Raw genomic sequence first — 17722 nt, 5'->3', positions numbered from 1 at the left:
GTGGTTAACAATTCCCTGTTCTGTATGGCTCCCACATCTAGGAGCAGTGGTCAGCTCAGGCTGTGAGGAGGGGCTACCTAGCCTATCCAGCGAAAGGCAGATATTTGCTCGGCCCTAAGATATTCCAGTTGCTAGTGTTTGGGATGAGCTAGAAAAGTTGCCAAATCCACTGCACACATATGTGCTTACCTGGGGTTGCCATAAGGCCTGCAGTGTGAAGCTCAAAAGCTCCACTATGATATACCTGAGTCTGCTGAGAAAACTGGCAATGGACAAGTTAGCAGGAAGGAGAAAACGCCATGACCTTCGGCGATCAGTCACTAATAATTCAGGATACCAGGATGATGGATGACCCAAAGATAGATCCAGGGTGAACAACCCACTTTCGTGGGCTGTTTCGGTGAAGCAGAGGGGGTCATATGGCCTTTTGAGGGGACAGAAAGGGTCTGAGGCAACAGAAGACGATGAAGTAGAGGATGCCCAGAAGACCTTTCTGTCTAGATTCTTCTCGGCTCTCATTGGTGGACTCGTACCCTTTAAGCAATGGGGGAAGGGAAGGTATTAGGATCTATAATCAAAAAATATGTCAGAGGACTTCCTCATGGACAGTTCTATGCAGGAATATGGATGAGGGTGCTTAGGGAGAGCAATTTAGCTCTTGTGGCTAGATTTGAGGGAGAGGGGCTCTGGGTTCTGTGACCCTTCCTAGGGAGGAGGAATTCTCATGTCTGAGACTCCTTTGAGCTGCAAGGAAGAGGGGATGAAAGATGAGAGCTCAGAGAGCAGCAGGAGACGAGAGAGAGACAGGTATTGCTTCAAGGCCTTCACTTCAAAGTATGGCTTTTCTGAACCCCAGTATATTTGTAATGCAAACATGCATTTTTTAATGGCAAAGAATTATTATTATCTGGTTAGATTTAAGCATTTTAATCTAGATGTATTGTTCTTTATTATGTCAGCAACTTATCTAAATTTGTGTAGAAAGACACAAAGGGTTGAAGAGGGTTAATATGAAGATATTGACCATATTTCAAATACTAATGTGTGTTTCTCTCTTTTTAAATGTAGGCCAACACTCATGACGCGGTGAGAACTCGGGGTGATGATGTTCTGCAATGAGAAGAAGCTCCTTGGTAAGGCTTGAACTCTTCAGATGACACAAAACACTAGGAGTGTCATCATATTTTATACTGTAGGTTCGATTTAGTCAGAAAACTTAGACACTGATTGTAAGTTAAAAAAAAAACTTCGGGCTGGAGAGATGGCTCAGTGGTTAAGAGCACTGACTGCTCTTCCAGCAACCACATGGTGGCTCACAACCATCTGTAATGGGATCTGATGCCCTGTTCTGGTGTGTCTGAAGAGAGTGACATTGTATTTACCTAATAAAATAATAATAATAAAAAAACAAAAAAAAAAAACCAAAAAAAAAAAAACCAAAAAAACTTCGACAATTGTGTATATGGGCATGCCTGCTGAGGGCACGTGAAACGACATCGAGACGTTTCTAGCATCTTATTAAGTTCCTGTGCGTGTGTTGCTGTGGTTGCTCTCTTGGAATCCCCAGTCACCTTCAATTTGCTTTTGCTGATTTTAAGGTGAATAGAAATGGCATAATGTAGCATGTACTCTTTCATCATGATTCTTCTGCTTCGTGAGAAGACTTTGCTGTCAATTTATGTGGTTGTGTCACCCTGTGTGGTTGTGTTGATTTGTGGGTTGTTCCTCATATTTTCACTTTAAAGAAGTGTTTTGTTTCAAGAATACATAAATATTTAAAATTGGCTGAGGTAGCAGAAACACCTTTTTTGTTTGTTTGTTTGTTTTAGTAATCAGTCTCCTGAAAATAGGTTAAGAATACTTTATCTGAGGTATTTGGGACCAGAAGTACTTCTGGATTTAGACTTTGTATTTTTTTTTTTTTTTTTTTGGTTTTCAGATTTTGGAATATTTGCATAGACCTTTCCTAATTGAATACTCCTACCCCGGAAAGGCAAAATCTAAAATTCTCCAGAAATCTTAAACTTTTAAGTATCATGCCAATGTTCAAAAAATTTGAGACTTTATAGCCTTTTGTGGCTCAGAATTTTAGGCTGGGGTGCTCCGCTTGTAGTAGTAACGGTGTTCAGTTTCAGAGAGTGTCCTGGTCAGGGGTCTGTTGCTGTGGCGAGACACCATGTCCACGGGCGTTCTTATAGGGAAAGCATTCAACTGAGGCTTGCTTTAGAGGCTTAGTCCATTATCATCATGTGGGAACATTGTGGCATGCAGACAGACATGGTGCTGGAGAAGGAGGTGAGAGTTCTATGTCCATATCTGTAGGCAGCAGGAAGAGAGCCCCTGGGCTTGCTTTGGACTTTTGAAACCTCAAAGATCACCCCCCCAGTGACACACTTTTTCAAACAAGACCATACTTTCTGATCCTTCTCCACTAACCCTGTTCTCTGGTGACTAAGCATTCAAATATATGAGCCTGTGGAGTCCATTCTTATGCAAACCGCCACAGAGAGTACTGACTTTTCATTTGATCTTAGTCAGTCAAGGACAACTACTGTGTAGTTTTCCCTTCAGTAGACACTCCACATCTTATTACTAAGATTTCTTCATTTTTTTGATGACAGTGTTTAAAGGTGTAAAAGGTTGAATTTGACTTTACCTTATCTCTCCTTCTGGTGACATCTCTAGCAGACGGTTGGCTCTTGTATCCACAATTACCTCATGATGCATAGATTCCCTTGTTGGACACATTGCAACATTGAGATCATAATGAGCTTAATTCTGTCCCAATGTAATGTCTATCTGCAGATTTTATTTATGCTCTGTATGTGTGTGTGTGTGTGTGCATGTGCATGTTTGTGTGTGTGTGTGTGTGTGTGTGTGTGTGTGTGTGTGTGTATGTATGTGAAGGGGCTCTGTTGATATTTCCTACGAAAATCTAAGACTCTACAATTCTTCCCATTTTTTTTCCTTGTCACATGAAAAACTTTACACAAGTCACTGTTACAGTGTTATTGTGTAAACACGAGATCAAACAGCTTGAATGTGGCTGCTTCCAGCAAGACCTGGTGTTGCAAGTCTTTGTTAAGACCATGGTCCAAAATCCAGATCTAATTCTATGAATATTTAAAACAATTTCTGTGTACACACGGATGTAGACATGGAAAAAGTGGGCAAAAATGTATACTTTATTAAAATGAGACATTGGGGGGGAGAAAGAGGGTGATGGGGAGACCGGTGGTTTGTTGGGAGGGGGTATGACTTGAAGCACATGTAGAGTACTGCATTTGATGAAAGAGGCCTGTTCTCTCTCTCTCTCTCTCTCTCTCTCTCTCTCTCTCTCTCTCTCTCTCTCTCTCTCTTCTTGTACCTGGGTAGATCCATCTGTAGTTTCTTAGTCACCTTTGCAAAACAGCATTCGTTGTCTCCACACTCCCAGACTCGTCATCGGTGAGGTAGGCCCATGTTTCAATCTGCCCTGACTGCATCGTCTCCCTCTGGCTTTGCGTCCCCATTTGTAAAGCGAGGCTGGGAATGGCATGTACTTAATAGCATCGTTTTGATCATTCCTGAAATAAACGTCTGGGAAATACTCTGGCTGTATCGAGATTTTAGCAAGTGCTCAATAAACATCAGCTCTTGCCATTATTTTTATAGCAAACATTAAGACTCAGTTATGAATCATGTATAGAAAGCAACACAACAGGGGCTTATCTAAAGATTTTATTTGTAATATGTAGAATCCAGTCCAGGTATACCAGAAGGATGAATCCACTGTGAGGGAATGAAACTTCTAATACATTGAATTTCCTGACTCTTTGGACCAGATGAATATATTTACATTGGCTTATCAAAGAGGAAAACAAACCCCAAACCCTCTAGCATTTGCTTGAATCACCTAACTTGCTTTCTAAGCTCTTTTGTGAGTGTGCCCCCCCCCCACAACTGTGGGAAGATTTCTTTTTCTGGCTTTAATTCTCTTTACTATTTAAACGTGCATTAATCCCAGAAGCTGCCAGTCACTGTTGCATCTCATTAGGAACATTTATCAGTCCTATCAGGATGTGTCCCTGGAGTCAAATCAGAAAGGGTGGAGGTTGGGCTCATTGCTTTAAAGCTCCCCTACTCACTATCCTCTGTCTTTGGATTAGGCTTCCAATCAACAAGATTTTGATGAAAGAAAAGATTAAGGAAGGGAAAGGCTTAGGTTATTGATTTAGTTTGATGGAATATTCTAAAAATACTCTCCTTCAAAATTCCCCAAACCTAACAATCTCACCCCTTAAATGATATTACATGTTTAGAGACAATCTTTGGTGTTTGGATGCATTCCAAACTAACTTCAGAATCTCAGCCTGTGACATCAAGGTTTTACACAGGGTCCCCAACTTCTCCAATACATGTTATTGTTTAATAACATCAGCAGACATAAGTGTCTGAACGTTGTCTTCTAAATCACATTGGCCAAAGGAAGAATGCAGTGTAGGCAACTGAAGGCCTGGTGTCTCACACGTCTGTGCTCACTCATGGGTCCTAGGAGGACCTCCCACTTCTCCATCTTATGATTGCTCTGAACACAGAGTTCCTGCTCTCCTTAGAGTCCAGTGATGAGCGGTTAAGATCCTCTCACAGACAAACTGATTAAAAAGAGAGGTTTAAGTGTCTTGCTTACTTTTGCTGGCTGGGAGAGAGAGAGAGAGAGAGAGAGAGAGAGAGAGAGAGAGAGAGAGAGAGAGAGAGAGAGAGACTGACTCTGTAATTTATTGTGCACTGTGATGGAAAAGAGCCCAGATTAGCATGGCCTTCAAGGGCCAGAAGCAGAGTTGATGATCACTGGAAATGTTCAGAAAATTACTTCAAGACCCTCTTGGAAGACAGCAAAAATCAGCATTTGGATGACTCCCCTTTACCTATTTTGTTTTTAGTTATGTTTAAAAAGACTTTTTGAATGCATTTGTTTGAGAATTTCATACATATATAAATTTTGGGATAATTTTCTATGTAAAAGGTGTTCCCCACATATTTCCTAGTTTAATGATCACCACACAAAGGCGATGCTTTGCTGAGAAGTCACAGTGAAGGAAAGGCTGTGAGTTAACGTGATCCTGCAGGAGCTGCAGGCCCAGCCTTTGTCTCGACTCCTCTTCCCACCTGAAGGCTTTCTTTGTCTTTGTTTTTCCTAATCTGACTCTTGTTTAATGGGTCCTAAAATCTTGTGTACATGAAACAGCACCTTAACTGTAGTTAAAAGTCCCAGAAAATAGTGTCCTAGAGGTCCCTCTCCCCTTCTGGATTTGTGATCTGACAATGCTTTTGGATGCATTGAATTGTGTCTTTCCACTTCCTCACACAGTCAAAGCTTTTTTTTTTTTTTTAAACCAACTTGGAGTGAATTTAGTAAATTACTAGCCCCATCAGATAATTACTTTTTAGGGTTAGGGTGGGATTGGGGACTATAAGCTAACCATCTCTAGTCAAGGTTGAATGTACCATGATTTTCAATGATTTCTAACAGCACTTTCAATCCTTATTTGGTCACTGTGGAAATCGGAAACAAGCACAGGGTGAAGAGACAAGGGTTCTTCCAGCACTGCATTGCTAATCTATTTGTTTGAGGAAAACATCACATATTATTGGCGTTTGCAACTTTGGGGTAGTAAAGATTATTTTATTTTACTTTATTTTTGTTCTTTATTTGATTATCTATCTATCTATCTATCTATCTATCTATCTATCTATCTATCTATCTATCTATATCTTATGTTTACATCTGTGCACATGCCACAGTACATGTGAGAAGGCCACAGGAGATATACATATATATGTATATATATGTATATATGGATATATGCATATATACCTTTACCTATATCTTTATATATGTATATCTTTGTGTGTGTGTGTGTGCATGTGCACGTGTGTGTGCATGTATGTTTGTGTGTGCTTGATACCTGTGGAGATCAGAAGAGAGCATTAGATCTCTTGGAATTTGAGTTACCCTTGGCTGTGAGCAGCCATATTGCTGCTGGGAACCAAACCAGAGAACTCTGCAAGAGCAGTAAGTGCTATTACCCACTGAGTTATCTTTCCTGCATCAGAGTGAAGGCTATTTCTGTCATCTACATGGAGTAGGACTTTGAAGGCATTCCTTATTTTTATATTCTGAAGTGGGTTCAGAATCAAGTCTAAGAGAATTCTTCCTCTTCTGTGGTACCTTCTGGAATCACTAAGATACTTGATGTTCTGTCCAGTCACATGTGTCTGCCACAAATCAATGGCCACCTAATAATCAACCTGACGTGTGTCACGTGGGTCTTCCATTCAACCAGTAACATGGCAAAGCAGCTCGATAGCCATTTTCTAGGATGGTCAATTCCAAGCTCAGTTCATGTAGCGTTCAGCACAATTGAAGTTGAGTAAGAACAAGTGGGGTGCTTGTCTGAAGGACACATTCATCTGAACACCCCAAAGAAGTCCTTGATTCAGTTGGGTGAGCAGAAAAGGGGGGCAAAACTCCTTCTGGGCTGTTTGGGGTGATATCCTTGAGCTGTTAGGAAACACCTCTAAAAGCTTCACCTTCATGTTATTTATGTCAAACAATGAGTTCTTTATAAGAAATTAATGTCTGGGGGCTGGGGATTTAGCTCAGTGGTAGAGCGCTTACCTAGGAAGCGCAAGACCCTGGGTTCGGTCCCCAGCTCCGAAAAAAAAAAAGAACCAAAAAAAAAAAAAAAGAAATTAATGTCTGAGCTATGAACTAAGATTTTGCTTTTCATAAGAAGTGTGTATTTTGGTTGTTGTTATTGGCAGACTGTTGTGTATAATTTACAAAACTCATGCTTGCTCCTTGCCCGGTGCCATGGCCTGTGCTATGCTCTGAGATCAGCTGCCAGCAATGGCCGTCTTACTCAGCTCTCAAGGCTGCCTTTGTTAGTCAAGCAGCCCTGTTCTCACCCAGCTCCACCAAGTCACCATCTCTAATGCCCCCACACCCCCTTTTCTCCCCAACACTGGGAACAACCAGGACTTTTGTCCCCAGTGAAGCACTCTTTCTACTCCTGCTCACCTAAGTCACTGGAAAGGAAAACAGCAGACAGTTGTAACACGTTAAAACCAGTCAGGTAACACAACTGCTGGGCGCAGAATCTATTGCTCTAAACTCATCAGCTATCCTATATCAGAATTCCTCAGGTGGCTGAGGCTGCCACCTGTTCTACTTGGCCCAAGGCCTTACATGGTATGGCTTCTTTCCCCAAGGTCTGGTTGGAAAGCCTTCTCTTTATCTCCTCCCCTCCTCTTCCTCCTGGGACCCAGAAATCCTACCTTTTCCTCTTTACACAGTGATTAGCTTCACCATCTTTATTGACACAGTCATGAACCAATTAGGGAAACGACACCTTCACCTACAGCAGACTGTAAAATAAAACTCAATGATGGGGCTGGTGCGATGGCTCAGTGGTAGATGTGCTTGCAAGCACAGGTCTGGTGAGCTGAGTTTGGTTCCTGGTACGTATGTAAACCTAGAAACAGAGAACCGACTCTACAAAGTTGTCCTGTGGCCTTCTCACATGCACTGTGGCATGTGTACACAGATGCATGCACATACACCACTTATGCAATAATAGTAATAATAATAATAATGATAATGATAATAATAATAATAATAAAAGTGAAAAGGTAACAGACAGTTTGTCCGTTAAACTGGGGGCTCACTTTGAGCAGGTGTGTGGGTCATGGCTTTGGTTGGCCACCATCTTTGCTTCTGTATCTTCTATATACATTGCTATTAAATTTTAAGCTGTTATTTGTTTCTTACACATTCTTAAGTGATTGGCTTGGAGATGATCTTTTATGGAGACCAGAAAGCCCATTTTCCTGAGTTCTGATTTGAATCTGGTGGGTCTTTCACTTTGAGGACTGACATCTTACTCTGGGCCAGAAAAAGCTGTGTGAGTTTGATCGTTTCCTCTTGTTTCCTCTCTACATTCCCTTCTTGGTTTTCTTTTTTATAGTTTCCTTCACCTTACAATTCTGATATACATTTAAATCAAGTTTTTTTTTTTAGTTTTCTTATTTGAGACATTTAATAGAACAGTATGTTTTTAGTAACAATACTTGATTATATTATAAATAAAGACTTTAGAATTTGAAGAATTTGTTTTTTAGAAAAAAAAAACAAAGATTTTAGGAAACAGTAACAAATTGCTTCCTACAGTGTTTCTTTTTTTATTGGATATTTTATGTATTTACATTCAAATATTACCACCTTTCCCCCCCCCGCCCCTGCTTCTATGATGATGTTCCCACTCCCACCCATGCACTCACACCTCAATACCCTGGCATTCCCCTACACTGGGAATTCCCCTCCATAGGATCAAGGACTTTTACTCCTATTGATGCCAGACAAGGCCATCCTCTGCTACATATGTGGCTGGAGCCATGGGTCCCTCCATGTGTACTCTTTGGTTGGTGGTTTAGTCCCTGGGAGCTCTAGGGGTTCTGGTTGGATGATATTGTTGTTCTTCCTATGGGGTTGCAGACCCCTTCAGCTCTTGCAGTCTTTTAATTCCTCCATTGGGGTCCGTGTGTTCAGTCCTATAGTTAGCTGCAAGCATCTTCATCTGTATCAATAAGACTGGCACAGCCTCTCAGGAGACATCCATATCAGGCTCCTGTCAGCAAACACTTCTTGGCATCAGCAATAGTGACTGGGTACTGTGGCTGCATATTGTTACTTTCCTTCAGTCCCTGCTCCACCCTTTGTCCCTGCATTTCCTCCCGTGAGTATTTTGTTCCCCCTTCTAAGAAGGACTGAAGTATCCACATTTTGGTCTTCCTTCTTCTTGAGTTTCATATGGTCTGCGTATTTTGGGTATTCTAAGATTTCGGGCTAATACCTACATATCAGTGAGTGCATATCATGTGTGTTCTTTTGTGACTGAATTACCTCACTCAGGATGATATTTCAAGTTCCATCCATTTGCCTATGAATTTCATGAAGTCATTGTTTTTGATAGCTGGGTAGCACTCCATTGTGTAGCTGTACCACATTTTCTGTATCCATTCCTCTGTTGAGGGACATCTGGGTTCTTTCCAGCTTCTGGCTATTATAAATAAGGCTGCAATGAACATAGTGGAGCACGTGTCCTTGTTATATGTTGGAGCACATTTGTGTATATGCCCAAGAGTGGTATAGCTGGGTCCTCAGGTAGTACTATGCCAATTTTCTGAGGAACTGACAGACTGATTTTCAGAATGGTTGTACAGCTTGCAATCCCACCAACAATGGAGGAGTGTTCCTCTTTCTCCACGTCCTTGGCAGCATCTGCTGTCACCTGAGTTTTTGATCTTAGCCATTCTGACTGGTGTGAGGTGGAATCTCAGGGTTGTTTTGATTTGTATTCCCATGATGATTAAAGATGTTGAACATTTCTTTAGATGCTTCTTGGCCATTTGATATTCCTCAGTTGAGAATTCTTTGTTTAGCTTTGTACCCCAATATATTTTAGGATTATTTGGTTCTCTGGAGTCTAGTTTCTTGAGTTCTTTGTGTATATTAGATATCAGCCTTCTATTGGATGTAGAATTGGTAAAGATCTTTTCCCAATCTGTTGATTGCCATTTTGTCCTAATGACAGTGTCCTTTGCCTTACAGAGGCTTTGAAATTTTATGAGGTCTCATTTATTGATTCTTGATCTTAGAGCATAAACCATTGGTGTTTTGCTCAGGAAAATTTCCCCTGTGCCTATGTGTTTGAGGATCTTTCTCACTTTCTCTTCTTAGTTTCAGTGTATCTGCTTTTATGTGGAGGTCTTTGATCCACTTGGACTTGAGCTTTGTACAAGGAGACAAGAATGGGTCAATTTTTGTTCTTCTACATGCTGACCTCCAGTTGAACCAGCACCATTTGTTGAAAATGCTGTCTTTTTTCCACTGGATGGTTTTAGTTCCTTTGTCAGAGATCAAGTGACCATAGCTGTGTGGGTTCATTTCTGGGTCTTCAATTCTATCTCATTGGTCTGACTGTCTCTGTAGAAATAATATGCGGTTTTTATCATGATTGCTCTGTAATACAGCTTGAAGTCAGGGATGGTGAGTCCCCCAGAAGTTCTTTATTGTTGAGAATAGTTTTTGCTATCCTGGGGTTTTGTTATTCCAAATGAATTTGCAAATTGCTCTTTCTATCTCTATAAATAATTGAATAGGAATTTTGATGGGGATTACATTAAATCTGTAGATTGCTTTTGGCAAGATTTTTACTATATTAATCCTGCCAATCTATGAGCACGGGAGACCTTTCCATCTTCTGAGATCTTCTTTGATTTCTTTCTTCAGAGACTTGAAGTTCTTGTCATACAGATCTTTCACTTGCTTAGTTAGAGTCACACCAAGGTATTTTGTATTATTTGTGACTATTGTGAAGGGTATCATTTCCCTGATTTCTTTCTCAGCCTGTTTATCCTTTGAGTAGAGGAAGGCTACTGATTTGTTTGAGTTAATTTTATATCCAGCCTCTTTGCTGAAGTTGTTTATCAGCTGTAGGAGTTCTCTGGTGGAATTTTAAGTATACTATCATATCATCTGCAAATAGTAATATTTTGACTTCTTCCCTTCCAATTTGTATCCCTTTCCCCTTTTATTGTTGTCTTGCAAGGACTTCAAGTACTATATTGAATGGGTAGGGAGGGAGTGGGCAATCTTGTCTAGTCCCTGATTTTAGTGGGATTGCTTCAAGTTTCTCTTTATTTAGTTTGATGTTGGCTACTGGTTTGATGTGTTGCTTTTACTATGCTTAGGTATGGGCCTTGAATTCCTGATCGTTCCAAGAGTTTTATCATGAAGGAGTGTTGAATTTTTTCAAATGCTTTCTTAGCACCTAATGAGATGATTATGTGTTTTTTTTCTTTGAGTTAGTTTATATAGTGGATTACAATGATAGATATCCATATATTGAACCATCCCTGCATCTCTGGGATGAAGGCTACTTGATTGTTTTGATGTGTTCTTGGATTCAGTTCTCAAGAATTTTATTGAGTAATTTTGCCTTGAAATTCATAAGGGAAATTGGTCTGAAGTTCTCCTTCTTTGTTAGGTCTTTGTGTGGTTTAGGTATAAGTGTAATTGTGGCTTTAAAGAACAAATTTGGTAGTGTTCCTTCTCTTTCTATTTTGTGGAATAGTTTGAAAAGTATTGGTATTAGGTCTTCTTTGAAGGTCTGATAGAATTCTACACTAAACACATCTGGTCCTAGGCTTTTTTTGGTTGGGAGACTTTTTTTTTTGCTTTTTTTTTTTTTTCGGAGCTGGGGACCGAACCCAGGGCCTTGTGCTTGTTAGGCAAGTGCTCTACCACTGAGCTAAATTCCCAACCCTCGGTTGGGAGACTTTTAATGACTACTTCTATTTCCTTGGGACTTATGGAACTATTTAGATGGTTTATTTGATCCTGATTAACTTTGGTAGCTGGTATCTCTATAGAAAATTATCCATTTCATCCAGATTTTCCAGTTTTGTTGAGTTCCAGTTTTCCATCTTTAGTAGTAAGATCTGATAATTTTTTGAATTTCCATAGTTTCTCTTGTTATGTCTCACTTTTCGTTTTTGATTTTGTTAATTTGGATGTTGTCTCTGTAACCTCTGATTAGTCTGGCTAAGGATTTATCTATCTTGTTGATTTTCTCAAAGAAACAGCTCCTGGTTTTGTTGATTCTTTGTATAGTTCTTTTTGTTTCTACTTGATTGATTTCAGCTCTGAGTTTGATTATTTCTTGTCATCTACTTCTCTTGGGTGTATTTGCTTCTTTTTGTTCTAGAACTTTCAGGTGTGCTGTCAAGCTGCTAATGTATGTTCTCTCCACTTTCTTTGTGGAGGCACTCAGAGCTATGAGTTTTCCTCTTAGCACTGATTTCATTATGTTCCATAAGTTTGGCTATGTTTTGCCTTCATTTTTATCAAATTCTAAAAAGTCTTTAATTTCTTTATTTCTTCCTTGATTAAGTTATCATTGAGTAGAGCATTGTTTAGCTCGCATGTGTATGTGGGCTTTCTGTTGTTTTTGTCATTATTGAAGACCAGTCTTAGTTCATGGTGATCTAATAGGATTCATTGGATTATTTCATTCTTTCTATCTCTTGAGGCATGTTTTGTGACTGATTATAAGGTCAGTTTTGGAGAAGGTACCATGAGGTGCTGAAAAGAAGGTATATTCTTTTGTTTTAGGATGAAATGTTCTATAGATATCTGTTAAATCCATTTGGTTCATAACTTCTGTTAGTTTCACTGTGTCTTTGTTTAATTTCTGTTTCCATGATCTGTCCATTGATGAGGGTGGGGTGTTGAAGTCTCCCATCATTGTGTGTGGTACAATGCATGCTTTGAGCTTTAGCAAAGTTTCTACTATTAATGCGGGTGCCCTTGATTTTGGAGCATAGATGTTCAGAATTGACAGTTCACCTTGGTGGATTTTTCCTTTGGTGAGTATGAAGTGTCCTTCCTTTTCTTTTTAAAATAACTTTCGGTTGAAAATCCATTTTATTCTTTATTCCAATGGGTACGCCATCTTGTTTCTTGTGATCATTTGCTTGGAAAATTTTTTTCTAGCCTTTTACTCTGAGGTATTATTTGTCTTTGTCACTGAGGTACATTTCCTGTATGCAACAAATGCTGGGTCCTGCTTATGTATCCAGTTTGTTAGTCTATGTCTTTTTATTGGGGAATTGATTCCATTGATACTAAGAGATATTAAGAAAAAGTGATTATTGCTCCCTGTTATTTTTGTTGTTAGAGGTGAATTTATGTTTGTGTGGCTATCTTCTTTTGGGTTTGTTGAGAGAAGATTACTTTCTCGCTTTTTGTAGGGTGTAGTTTCCCTCCTTGTGTTGGAGTTTTCCATCTATTATCCTTTGGAGGGCTGGATTTGTGGAAAGATATTGTATAAATTTGGTTTTGTCATGGGATATCTTGGTTTCTCCTTCTATGATATTTGAGAGTTTTGCTGGATATTGCAGCCTGACCTGGCATTTGTATTCTCTTAGGGTCTGTATGCCATCTGTCCAGGATCTTTTAGCTTACATAGTCTCTGTTGGAAAGTCTGGTGTCAGAATTCTAATGGGTCTGCCTTTATATGTTACTTGACCTTTTTCCATTACTGCTTTTAATATTTTCTTTGTTTTTTTGCATTTGGTGTTCTGACTATTGTGTGACAGGAATTTCTTTGCTGGTCCAATCTATTTGGAGTTCTGTAGGCTTCTTGTATGTTTATGGGCATCTCTTTCTTTTGGTTAGGGAAATTTTCTTCTATAATTTTGTTGAAGATATTTATTGGCCCTGTAAGTTGCAAATCTTCCCTCTCTTCTATTCCTATTATCCTTAGGTTTAGTCTTCTCATTATGTCCTGTATTTTCTGGATGTTTTTGGTTAGGAGCTTTTTGTATTTTGTGTTTTTTTGAACTGTTGTGTCAATGTTTTCCCCTGAGATTCTCTCTTCAATCTCTTGTATTCTGTTGGTGATGGTTGCATCTATAACTCCTGATATCCTTCCTAGGTTTTCTATCTCCAGGTTGTCTCCCTTTGTGATTTCTTTATTGTTTCTATTTTCATTTTTAGATCCTGTATGGTTTTGTTCAATTCCTTCACCTCTTCGGTTGCATTTTCCAGTAATTTTTAAAGGGAGTTTTGTGTTTCCTCTTTTTCTTCCCCGTTTTTTCTTTATTAACTTGAGTATTTCTTATTTACATTTCGAGTGTTATTCCCTTTCTGGTTTCCGGGCCAACATTCCCCCTAATCCCTCTCCCTCCCCTTCTTTATGGGTGTTCCCCTCCCCATCCTTCCCCCATTACCGCCCTCCCCCCAACAATCATGTTCACTGGGGGTTCAGTCTTGGCAGGACAAAGGGCTTCCCTTTCCACTGGTGCTCTTACTAGGCTATTCATTGCTACCTATGAGGTTGGAGCCCAGGGTCAGTCCATGTATAGTCTTTGGGTAGTGGCTTAGTCCCTGGAAGCTCTGGCTGGTTGGCACTGTTGTTCATATGGGGTCTCAAGCCCCTTCAAGCTCTTCCAGTCCTTTCTCTGATTCCTTCAACGGAGGTCCCGTTCTCAGTTCAGTGGTTTGCTGCTGGCATTCGCCTATGTATTTACTGTATTCTGGCTGTGTCTCTCAGGAGAGATCTACATCCGGTTCCTGTCGGCCTGCACTTCTTTGCTTCATCCATCTTGTCTAATTGGGTGGCTGTATATGTATGGGCCACATGTGGGGCAAGCTCTGAATGGGTGTTCCTTCTACCTCTGTTTTAATCTTTGCCTCCCTATTCCCTGCCAAGGGTATTCTTGTTCCCCTTTTAAAGAAGGAGTGAAACATTCGCATTTTGATCATCCATCTTGAGTTTTATGTGTTCTGTGCATCTAATTCAAGCATTTGGGCTAATAGCCGCTTATCAATGAGTGCATACCATGTGTGTTTTTCTGTGATTGGGTTACCTCACTCAGGATGATTTTTTCCAGTTCCCTCCATTTGCCTATGAATTTCATAAAGTCATTGTTTTTGATAGCTGAGTAATATTCCATTGTGTAGATGTACTACATTTTCTGTATCCATTCCTCTGTTGAAGGGCATCTGGGTTCTTTCCAGCTTCTGGCTATTGTAAATAAGGCTGCTATGTACATAGTGGAGCATGTGTCTTTGTTATATGTTGGAGCATCTTTTGAGTATATGCCCAAGAGGGGTATAGCTGGGTCCTCAGGTAGTTCAATGTCCAATTTTCTGAGGAACCTCCAGACTGATTTCCAGAATGGTTGTACCAGTCTGCAATCCCACCAACAATGGAGGAGTGTTCCTCTTTCTCCACATCCTCGCCAGCATTTGCTGTCACCTGAGTTTTTGATCTTAGCCATTTTCCTCTTTAAGGGTTTCTACTTGTTTCCCTATGTTCGCCTTTATTTCTTTAAGAGAGTTATTAATGTCCTTTTTAAAGTCCTGTATCATCATCATGAGATGTGATTTTAAATCCAAATCTTGCTTTTCTGGTGTGTTGGTTTATCCAGTATTTCCTGTGATGGGAGAACTGGGTTCTGATGACTCCAAGTAGCCTTGGTTTCTGTTGCTTAGGTTCTTGCTTTGTGTCTCTCCATCTGGTTATCTCTGTTGTTTGTTGGTCTTGCTGTCTCAGACTGGAGCTTGTCCCTCCTGTGTGCCTGTGAACCTGTGATCTTAGGAATGAGAGCTTTCCTGGGAGGCTTAGCATTGGGTGCAGATGGAGACTGAAAGGATCTTGTCCCTGGCTGCTCCATGATTCCTGTGCCCTGTGTGCCCCTGGCAGGTCTCTCTTTGGACAGTTATTGGAGTGAATGTGCGGTCTCTCCTGTGGACTTAGGAGTGGGACCACTCTTGGGAGACCAGCTCTCTCTGGGCAGGATTTGGGTATGGAGGGCTGTGGGACAGCCTTAGCTCCAGTAAATCAAGTGTTTAATCCCTTCTAGGTCATCCATTCAATGTATATTTCATGGGGCTGGAGAGGTGGGCTAACACTTAAGAGCACTGGCTACTCTTGTAGAGGACCTGGATTTGATTTCCACAACCCACATGTTGGCTCACAACTCTAACTCCAGTTCCAGAGGACCTGATACCCTCTTCTGACTTCTGCAAGCTTCTGCATGTGGATGGTACACATAAACTCACACACACACACACACACACACACACACACACACACACACACACACACACAGATGAGTCAAGATATTTTCCAGGTACTTTATCTTCTTTTCTTTCTCTCTCTCTCTTTTTATTGTTCATATGGTCCTGCTTTTGTTTCATTGATTCCTGCATATATTTAAGACACTAAGTAGAATTAAAGAGAAGTTCAGCTTATTTGTCCACCTGTCCCAGCATCCTCTCTTCCCCTTGGAACATGCCTTTGAAGTGGTAATCTAATTTATCATTCAAACCTAGATCCTTTCTGCTAGGGCTGAAGTTGATACCTGGGCCCTTATGCATACTGGGTGAGCTCTCTACTGTTAAGTTACAGTCCCAGCCCCAAGCAGATACACGTTTGAGAATGAAAAAGGACCTTGACAAATACTTTGCAAACATGACACATGCCAAATGGCACTGTCACTCTGTAACACTCTCAACCCTTGTACCTCTGTCTGGATCTGAGTTTGCCATTGGCCTACATGGGAGGAATGCTCTTCTAATGTGATTGGCTGGAGTTGTTTTTTTCTAGTCACACTGATTCCTTTTGCGTTTCAGTCTATTATCTAAGCTTTCAAAAATAATAGCCTTCTCCCAACAATATTTTTCTCTTCTGCACATATTTTCTATAACTTTTTCAAGTCAGGAGAAGGCATCTGTTTGCCATCTTAAATTCTTTACATCTTTTATTAACACATACTGACCTACTCCTTTTGAACTTCAGTGATTTATTATGGATGTGTGGGGTACTACTATAAATCCTAAACCTTCTGGTGAACAAGGTCTTTTCACCATTGAAAGCATACCTGGAAAGAGCTCAGGAAACAGGATCTATTCAAGTTTAAATCATTGCATGTCAGAGAAGACACTCCCAGTGGGAATTCCTATAGGTGATTTGTGTCTAGCTTTCTCTTCCAGGATAGGACTGTCCTGCCATATACTATAGCAACATACAGAAGAAAGCTAATTTTCACAAAGATAATTGAGGCCTAGTGTAGCCTAGCTAAGGGCAGAGAACTGTAAAGAATTAGAATCAAAGCCAGGATGTTTTAGAGTTTAATTAAAAGATACCAAAATCTTCTGCCAGAATTAGTTCATGAAAAGTTAGTTGATAAAGACAATAATCACCAAATTACAGACCCAATGATTAAGTCTCAATTCCAAGGACTTAGAAGCAAAAATAGCACATCCTGGATCTAATCAGGTCTTGTGGTGTGAGAGCAATATTTGATTATTTAGGGAGAACTGGTGGGAATCTATTAGAATACAACTATGTAAGACAGATAAATGGCTTTGCCAGTGAAGGTGTTTGCCACACAAACCTGGTGACCTGAGTTTGAACCTATGTAAAGGTGGGAGGAGAGAGTGCACAGAACTGTCCTCTGACCTCCACATTCATGCTGTGGTAATACCGCCGTCTCCGCATACATACCATACGTTCACATGCAGAATACTAATCAGATTTAAAACATTTTAGAATGTGGCTACCAATAATTCTAGGTGCATAATTCCTTCTTGATTTGTAGTGTCAAGGTTGTGGTGGTGCAGTAAGTACAGTTTGGTGCACAACTATAGAGTCGTGCTCTTGCACGTGGACACACGAGTGTTGAATCTGAAGATGACAGTCTTTCGGATGTGCATAATCCAAGTCAGCGCCAACTAATCTTCAAATGACTATATCTAATTTTTGACTTAGAGCTGAAGCCTCTAAGTCTCTTTCAGTGGGTGAATGGCCCATGTTAACTCTTGCCATTTGGAAAGAGCCCTTCTCACACCTTTGCAATAATACCCACTACTTTTGTTTTTTTTGACAGAAGCGTTTTCTTTTTTCCCCTTCCTTCCTTCCTTCCTTCCTTCCTTCCTTCCTTCCTTCCTTCCTTCCTCCCTCTCTTCCTCCCTCCCTCCCTCCCTCCCTCCCTTCCTTCCTTCCTTCCTTCCTTCCTTCCTTCCTTCCTTCCTCCTTCCTTTTAGATTTTGTAATAAGGTAGTACTACATACTCCAAGTACTATTTGCCTTATTGTTGTCATTGTTGT

General features: G+C 40.3%; 1 protein-coding gene across 4 annotated transcripts in view; it reads left to right on the top strand.

Moving 5' to 3' along the window:
- Window positions 1-17722, top strand: part of Atp8b4 (ATPase phospholipid transporting 8B4 (putative)) — a 202345-nt gene that overhangs the window by 9394 nt on the left and 175229 nt on the right. For all 4 annotated transcript variants that reach the window (NM_001430434.1, XM_087652116.1, XM_087652114.1 and 1 more), the window contains 1 exon segment: window positions 1069-1133. In NM_001430434.1, the coding sequence (NP_001417363.1) occupies window positions 1103-1133 (31 nt within the window). In that variant the 5' untranslated portion in view covers window positions 1069-1102.

This window comes from Rattus norvegicus, chromosome 3, assembly GCF_021556685.1.
Source record: "Rattus norvegicus strain SHRSP/BbbUtx chromosome 3, alternate assembly SHRSP_T2T, whole genome shotgun sequence".
NCBI classification, from domain to species: domain Eukaryota; kingdom Metazoa; phylum Chordata; class Mammalia; order Rodentia; family Muridae; genus Rattus; species Rattus norvegicus.
Note: the sequence above shows the minus strand (reverse complement) of the source record. Positions and strands in the feature narration are given on the sequence as shown.